We start from the raw sequence: 9,399 nt of genomic DNA, 5'->3' as shown, positions 1-9,399 counted from the left end.
TAAAATGTCATTGGACACTTTTAACAAAGCAGAATCTGTGTTATGATAAGCAGTGACACCAGATTGGAAAGGTTGCAATAACTTAGCTGAATTTAAAAGCAGGATCAATTGTGACTGCACAACTTTTCGATAATTATTAAAGCAGCCTTCATCCAAACACTGTTTCTTAAGCAAAGGTTGAACAACAGCATGCTTAAAACAATTCAGGAACACCGCAGCATTCAAAGATGAATTTATCAACACTTGGATACTGGGGCCAATTATGGAAAAAGTTGCTTTTATAATCTCAGTGGGAACAACATCAAGTGAGGTGGAAGTTATTTTCATCTGGTTAAACAGATCATACAGTTACTTTGAAAATAATAAAAGGAAACCGATACAGCTAGCGGATTCAGGGACAGGTCTGAAAACTGTGAAGTAAAGGAAAAATGAATGGCTATCACTTCATCAGCAAAAAACATTCAAAATCTCTCACAAAGTTCAGCCGAGGGTTCCCCACGGAATTGGCAACTCGGATTAATTATTGAACTAATCCTGATGAATACAATCTTAGGTCTATGACAGTATGTGGTAATTAAATCAGAAAAATACCTTCACCTAGCTGAATTTGCTGCATTCCGAAACTTAAACAGACAATCTTTAAAAATCTCAAAGGACACAGTTAAACGATCATGTTTCCACTCTGCTCCGCTTTATGACAAGCCTGTCTGAGAGAATGAGTATTATCGTCTAGCTAGTAATAAGTTTTTTGCTTTGGTTGTTTCAGTTTGAAAGGTGCCATAGAATCTAAAATGTTAGAACAAAATATGTAAAATAAGGTAATCAAATCATCAGGCCCAGAGGAAGGCTCTGCAGCATTCAAGATAGATGTTTCAACAGCACTAGATAACTTTCCCTAAACTGACAGGCAGTAAGTGAATGAATAAAACAGGAGTAATAGCATAAAGGCATAGTCACAACGACAGAGCTCACAGAAGGGACATTAAAAACAATGGGCTTGTGATCAGAGAATGAAGCATTTTCAACAATAATATTATAAACATGGATTCCATATGACAATATAAGGTCTAGAGTGTGACCAAGGACATGTGTTGGCTGACTTATATGTTGAATAAGACCAGAGGAATCCAAAACATTACAAAATTCAGTGACCAAGGGTTGCATTATGTGCATTATCATTAGATAGCTACCATTTGTGAAATGTCTAACTTGCGAAATGTTGCTGTAGCTATAAACTACTAATATCCATGCTAATGAATGGCATAACACTAACATGATGTTCTCAAGTTGACTCAGCTAGCAAGTTTGCTATATTGAATTTTGTACTAAGCAGATAATGCATGCTAACATATTATTATCATGAATGAGACGATCTTAGGTCTTGTGCAAAGGTGATTCATAGTGCCACACCACTAATTATTCATATACTGTATTAGAGTTTGTTTGTTTTTTAAGACAAATATTAACACTTACTTTGACCTTCCATACTGTAATTGTACAGTTTTTTTTGTTTTGTTTTTTAAGTTAATCCAACTGTACTTGGTTTTCTTAGTGACAAACAAGTGCTGCCATTTTCCATATCAAACAAATGGATCAAACAGATAACACCAAGGTGACGTTTGCAGGTAGTGCAGATGTTCTCACATTGCAATGTGACCTAACACACAAAACAACTTTGACAACTATACAACTTTCATTTACACTGATTCCTTATCTTTTGTTCACAAAACTAACCAATTGCTGTTGATGTTGGTGGTTCCACATCCACTGGGCGGTTCATTAAATGGATTGGGGTTTTGTACTGTTTGGAATGAAGAAGAACCATGGGTAATAGTTCTAGTAAAGTAGGTTTAATGTCAGAGCCTCCTAAGAAGCATAGGTATTTTAGCTTCATGAAAACGAAATCTAACAAAAACAAGGACTTTGATAAAGAGTTCTGCAAGTATAAAAAAAACAGCCTCACCTGTGGAGTGGATGCAGCAATGAGAGAAGCAACAACTCTGAGACTAGAAACAGACATGCAAACAAATGTGAGGAAATGTTTCGGACAAGGTTTGATCCCCGGATCACTTCAAGGTATTACCTACATTATTCAGTTTGTTATTTTTAATTTTGCATTGGCAAATTTGAACAAGAACTAAACCATTCAGCTTCCTAATTAATTTCAGAAAGATATAAGCAGTATCATTCAGCACCCTTTTCATCTAATCTATGCTTGGTTTTATGTTTAAAATTGATCTCTAAATGCATGTATCATTTCATTTTTAATCTCCTCCTGGTATTACCATCTCCAAAAACATGTTATGTCTTCATAATTGTAAGCCGCATTCATATTTGTAAGCTGCTCCCCTCTGCCTGCCCTCAGCTCAGTGTCATTTGTCAGGTAAACATGACTCCTAGGAATATGATTAAAATTGCTGTCCGTCTGTAACAGTTCACTTCACAGCCAGCTGCAAAGTATTTAAAACTTGGGGATGTTGGAGAATAGCTTTCTTACAGTCCTGGAAATTGTGTGAGAGCTTTTCAGTCAGGCATATGTGAATTCCATAAAGCTAAAAGACTTGTTCTGGTAATTGTGCATTCAATGATTACAAGACATTTGAATTTTAATAACCCAAGAGAAACTTATCCGAGCTTGTCATGTGACTACAGAAAAGTAATCACTCTGGCATAGTGGTAAATATTGCATTTGTAGGCATTTCAATTGGAAATTTCAATTATTGACTACAGTTGCAGAATGCATATAATAAGGATTCATACCAATGGCTAATATTTTCCAGGTATGACATCAAGGCTCTGATTGGTCGGGGAAGCTTCAGCCATGTGGTGCGTGTTGAGCACAGGTACACACACCAGCCCTTTGCTATCAAACTCTTGGAGGTCAGAGAGCACAAGGGTCATGATACATGTCATGTTGAGCTTGGGATTCTGCAAAGGGTCCACCACGCTAACATCATTCATCTGGTGGAGGTATTTGAAACTCCTCACCATGTTTATCTTGTCCTAGAGCTGGCCACAGGAGGAGTGCTGCTGGATTGTGTAGTTTCTTGAGGCTCCTTCACAGAGCATGATGCCACCAAAGCACTTATCATGGTGTCCAGAGGACTAAGCTACATCCATGCACTGGGAGTAATTCACCAGGACTTGAAACCAGAAAACTTGCTGCACTACCATCCAGGGCAGGACTCACGCCTAATCATAACCGACTTTGGCCTGGCCTGCTGGAGTCAGAAAAGCCAGATGGTGGAATGTGATGATGTGGTAACAGGGGGCAGTTGTGTAGATATTGCCGGTTGTGCTCGGTCAGACATGGAAGATGATGGGAGTGCTGATGATGCTGATAGTTGTGATATTGTAGAGAGGAAGGCTAAAGGTGCTGAAGATAATTGCAGATTATAAGATGATGGGAAAGCCAGAGATGAGAGCAGCCAGAGGACAGTTGTAGCCATTAGAGGAAATGGGAGAAAATATACGAATCGGATCAGCACAGGAGATGAAAGGGAAATAGATAAAAGCTTGGGATTTAAAGGAATGGAAAGGGGCAGTGATGGCGTGATGGATGAGATGACCAGTGCTCCTAAATTTTCTGAGGGCACTAAAAGAACTCGAAATGCCTGTATAGAGGAAAGCAAGACAGATGGGTTAGAAACTTATAAACACACAAACTTCAATATGGCAGAAGGAAAAGAAGACAGAGTTACTAAAAATATACAAATGCAGTTTTCACATGGCAAACTAAAAGAGAGAAGACAAAATTATTGTGTTAAAAGTAGAAGAGACATAGCTGCTAAAATTCATTACAAATCCACAAACCTTCATTGCCAGGTAAACGAATATTCCAACATTAGTTCTGAAGGCCAAAGGTCACAACACTGGGCACTGAGGACACTATGTGGCACCCCAGAGTACATGGCTCCTGAGATGGTGGCTGGTAGTACATATGGCTGTGAAGTGGACATGTGGGCCATGGGCATGATCTCCTACATCGTTCTGAGTGGTTCCATGCCCTTCGAGCAGCGCAGCCGACCTCGTCTGTTCACAGCCATTCTTAGAGGCAGCTACACCTTCCATGGCCAAGTGAGTGCCGTGATGTATGATGTTCTGTCTCTTTCTCTCTATCTCTATTTCTATTTAACCATGCCTCTCTTGCTATTCTCTTATACCATCTGTATAAGAGAATAGCAAGGTCAGATGTGTGGAGGGATGTCTGTGACATTTTAAATGCACATATGCTTATGGGTGCCTTATTCTACAAAGGCATTATTTTCATTGTATTTGTTATGTTTGGGGAAAATAATTTAAGCCATAATCTGTGAAGCACAGTGCAAGACACTATGGAACAAATTAATAATTTACTTTTCATATTCAAAACCCTTGATGTTAGCAGTATAATTTTATCTGAAATATTGCATAATTTAAACTCACAGCCTTGAACCTAGACAGAATATGATGTAAAGCAAATCCCACATACAAAATATTTATTGCATTTTAGATTTCATTAATAAATGGTTGCATCCATTGTTGTTTGTGGCATGAATGGTCAACAGGCCAATTTTTTCTACGTTTTACTGTTCTTTCTCTCTATTAACTTATATTATAACTTTACTCTGATAATGCATTAATTCTGCCACTTTAAAATATGCTCTAAAGTAAAGAGTAGCAATGTAATTTGAATACAAATACGTTATTCAGATTGGACAGATAATGTGTTCAAACAAATACAAATATACAAATACAAACATTAATAGAAAGATCATCTTTCCAGAAAGGGCATCTATTTCAGATCCCCTCTGGACTGAGATTCTTCACAACATAGCAAAGATGCTTGAAGCTCACAGGACCAATAAGGACATGAATGTATGGTAATTCATAGCTACAAGTTTGTTTATATTTTGGAAAATTAAACCAACTAAATTCATTAGAAATATCATGGGCAAGAGCAAACAAAAATAATAACTACACAAGTGGAATTAAAAAAAAAAAAAAAACAGTCCTGTGAACATCTGTAGTTATACCATTTATGAACTATTATGTAGAACTGTCAGAGGCAGAATTCATGGACCATGCTGACTGCTGCCATTTTTACCTCTGGTGTTTTTACAGTGTTTTCAAAATGTTTTGTTTGTTCGTTTGTTTTTTTTAATTATTTTGGTCCTGTCATTTCAGATATTAATCTGAATCCAGATACAGATGTGAATTTGGAACATTAATTAGGTATTTCTAATTAGATACGACTCAGTAAGATGTCATCCTCTTTCCATGTTGTGTATTGCCTTCTGTTGATTCTTAGTAATTTCCCAGATATAATGGGTCTCGTCCTCTTAAATGTCTATGTCAGTCTTTCAAGTATTTCATCTCTGGCTTGCATTCCATGCATTCATATTAAGCTCCGTTCTGATTAACCCCTTAAACTCCTGCCACATGTCAGCAGGTCCAGACTTACATCACTCATGTACAGCATACTTATTTGCTATTTCACTGTAGTTACTAAATAATGCTTTAATGTGAATAACTGAATAACATGCTGAAAGTTTAAGGAGTTTTTCCTGTGTAGAAGTGATTGTGTAAAACAGAAATGTAAATTAGCTAAAGTAGTTAAGTGCCACTTATGTAGGTCTATTAAGGATGCAGTTAAAAGACAGCCGTAAAGAAGCAATAAAGCAGTAAGTTGGGATGAGTAAACAGCCACATCTAAACCAGAGGGCAAATAGGGTGTGTGTTTGTCTCTGTGTGGTCAACTGTGTAAACACCCTTGATGTACCTGACACACACTACCTCTCTTAGGTCTATCCAGTATGCTATATCTCAGGCATAAACCCTGGCCCTCAAAAGTGCTAGGAAAGGAAGGAGGTGAAGTGGATAACAGCAGAGGAAGCAGATAGAGAGGAAGAAAGGAAAAGTGACACATTGTGAATTACCATAAGGCTTTTATCACGTCCCTTATGCAATATGCTAACACACACTCACATACACAATTTCATTTCCACCTGTGTGCTATGAAATAATAGTCACTACTATGACTAGATACTATGATGAATTGCTTTACTCTTGCAAAAATAAATAACATCAAATGCAGTTCTTTCATATCTCTCTACTCAAATAGCACATTTAATCTAATGAATTCACTCACTGTTATTCAAGCAGTCAGTGTTTTATACAAGTTTCAAAAATGCAAGGTAAGATTTTTTTTAATTACTCCAAAACTAATAAAATAATAAGTCTTATTTATTATGTTGTGTATTTTAAGTTCTATGCTATGTTCTATTCTATCAGCTGAACTCTATGTCAATGTGTGAGTGTTGTGGTGAGTAATTAAAACTAAATTGCCTTTTTTATAGTTAAACTATACATTTATACATACATTAAGACCCTCACCTCAGATCAGATATTTTCACTGATGAATGAGCAACTATCCAACAAGAACGGTAGATGGTGGATTAGCAGTCTAGAGTTAGTCACTCAGCTCTCTCAATGTTTTATTGATGTGAGACTGTTTTTTTCATTTTTCCCCTTCTCAACAAACATATTAATGGTGCTTGCCTTTGTTGGAGGAATGGCATAGAATGACTTATGGTTTTGTATTTTTCTCTCTGAAATTGGGCAGTGTGTGTGTGTGTGTGTGTGTGTGTGTGTGTGTGTGTGTGTGTGTGTGTGTGTGTGTGTGTGTATGTGTGTGTTTGTGTGTGTATGTGTGTGTGAGAGAGAGTAAAGCCTGCTCTTTGAATTCTATTCATCAGCAACAGACTTGTAATTGTGAATTTCATGGATGATGAATTGTCATTACGATGCAAGAGAGAGTGTTTGCACACGGGAATGCATGTTTGTGTGTGGGGGGGGATACCTGAGACAGGGATTCACAGATTTGTAAACTATACCTTTTTGCTTATTGCAACTTCATGAGTATGTTTTAGGTGTGTATTACGAACAAAACCTTAAGTGTTTATGCTTGAGAGGGTGTAGTTTATTACAGTGTACAACATAAATTGTCTACATGGACTTAAAAGACCCAACTACTACTTTCCCTAACAAAATATATAGTAATAACTTTCTTTAGAGGTGAGGATGTTTGCTCGTAATCAGTAATACTAGTCCTAGGTTAACATACTCCAACAATATGGATTTTGCTTCAGAAAAATCATTGAATACACTTTGAGTAGCAATAAATAAATCACAGAGTGTTCAATTTCAGAGAAAAAAATGGAATCACTGTAAAACAAGGGCTATCTGATTTTCCTGCTCAAACTCTGCTTTACCACCATGTATTCTAGTAAGTTACAGTACAGTTACTAAACTAGATCCTGTGTTAGTTTCCCAAAAAATATAACAATATGCATGAAAGTAAGAGGTGTTCTCTGCTGGTTGTGGGCCTGTGACATAATTTTCCCACCTGACACTAGTCTTAACAGTAACCACTAAAAAACAGGAGCAATAATGGAGGGTCTTTAAGACCTAATTTACCTTTTAATCGCTATTTAGCTTTATGTGAGGAGACATAAAGTAGACAATCAAGCTTTTTATTGTATTCAGTTAATACAATCACTATAGATACTACTACTAAAGATTGAAGTATCTGGTAGAAAACCTGTTTCAGGCTACATCCCAAACCACACACTACTGTTCTAAATAATGTGCCACTATTTTGGAACACTGTTTTGACATACTGTTTTGTACAGTATTGTTTGGCATGGTGGTGCATCAAGTAAGATTTGCCACCTCACAGCCAGGGTCCAAGGTTCAATACTGACGTTCGGTTAGTGGCTGCATAGAGTTTTGTACATTTTCCCTATGTCCATGTGGATTTCCTCACATCTCCCAAAAACATGCCAGTAGGTGGACTGTCTATGCTAAATTGCCACTACGTGTGACTGAGTGTGTGGATCTGCTTGTGCATGGTGCCCTGCAGTGATTGTCCTCTTATTCAGTCTCATCACGGACAGGCGTATTACCATCTCACACACAGCGTTCTTGTTATAGCTTCATATCCACCGTGACCCTGACCAGATAAAGTGGTTACTCAAGATGAATGGAATATTTAATACAGTGATATGTGATTTGGGAGGCAGCCTTACGATGTTTTTGTTTACACTCAAGTAACTATTCTGTGATGATTGCTTTTGACCATTAAGTGGTCCACATTACTTATGTTCCTGTCCAGTACTCTTGGTACCCATTGGAAAGACATCTGATTCAATTCACCACTTCATTCCCAGGTTCAATCAGTGTATTAGAGGAGGAAGAAAATTTTTAAAAGTGCTGGCCCAGTGCAGGCCCATTCTAGTGCTACATTTAGGCCTGTTTTTCGACTTATTGTTTTATTCTAAAACATTTCTTTTTCATATTAACTGCAGACTCTTGGCTATTCATTAACTCTTTAGAGAAAAATTAGATAAATCACAGAATCATTCAGAACTGGTGACATTTATTGACTAATGTTCCCACATTCAGATGGTGGCAAGGCGAGAATGCCACAGTGTGTACTGACACTTATGTGGTGAATCTGGGGTGAATCTCACATCATATCATCCCTGCTTCATTTAAGTTGCAATGCTGTTTGCATTCAGTGACATTTAAAAAAGTATCTCCTAGCTGATGTCAAATGGAGAGATCTTTTATTTAGATATTTTGACCTTGTGAACTTAAAAACTGAAAGAGTAAATGCTGCTGCAGCTACCGTCCATGTGAGTTGTTAGTATTAGTTAGTGAGGCTCATAATAAAATATGAACTAATGGAGTATTCATGTTAAACAGAGCTTGTATAAGCAATTGGTATATGAGCAGTGCAATATTAAGGCAGGTATAATCAGGATTTCTTATAACTTAATTTTTTGTAATGTAGAAACAAATATTATTACAGTAGGCTGCTCTTGCTAGCAGGTCAAATTACCTGATGTTACTCTTGCCTACACCTTTAAATTTTTGTTTAATGCACTTATTTCTTCTACACAAAACAGATTGTTGTATGCTAATTATACATATATATAAATACTTACACACTTCATTTTCGGTTTTTCTTACTCTAATACACCCAGTCCAATTAATCTCTTAATTGTAAAAATTATTTAACACTTTAGTCAGGAATATTAAAGCAGGCACAGTGCAAAAAACAAAACAAAACAAAACAAAAAACAGTGATTTGATCTGCAAGGCTTTTTATACTGATTAACACCTTTCTAACATCCCTCTCTGTCTTCCACCCAGCCATGGAGCTCAATCTCTGACCAGGCAAAAGACTTCATAGATCATGTGCTGAGTGTCAACCCTGACCAACGAATGTCTGCAGAGCAAGCTCTTAAACACCACTGGCTGCGCAACATGGCTGCCTGCTCCTCTAACATGAACCTCCATTGGCCAATATCACAAAATTTTCCATCAGCGGGCTTAATGCGCCTCCAATTATAG

General features: G+C 37.2%; 1 protein-coding gene across 1 annotated transcript; it reads left to right on the top strand.

The window, feature by feature from the left end:
* Positions 1–2,038: 2,038 nt before the first annotated feature.
* si:ch211-27e6.1 (serine/threonine-protein kinase H1 homolog) lies at positions 2,039–9,399 on the top strand. The gene is given in 4 exon segments (XM_017482810.2): positions 2,039–2,076; positions 2,781–3,226; positions 3,857–4,077; positions 9,199–9,399. Coding segments are annotated over 4 exon segments (906 nt in total).

The sequence above is a fragment of the Ictalurus punctatus genome, chromosome 13 (assembly GCF_001660625.3).
Source record: "Ictalurus punctatus breed USDA103 chromosome 13, Coco_2.0, whole genome shotgun sequence".
NCBI lineage: Eukaryota > Metazoa > Chordata > Actinopteri > Siluriformes > Ictaluridae > Ictalurus > Ictalurus punctatus.
Note: the sequence above shows the minus strand (reverse complement) of the source record. Positions and strands in the feature narration are given on the sequence as shown.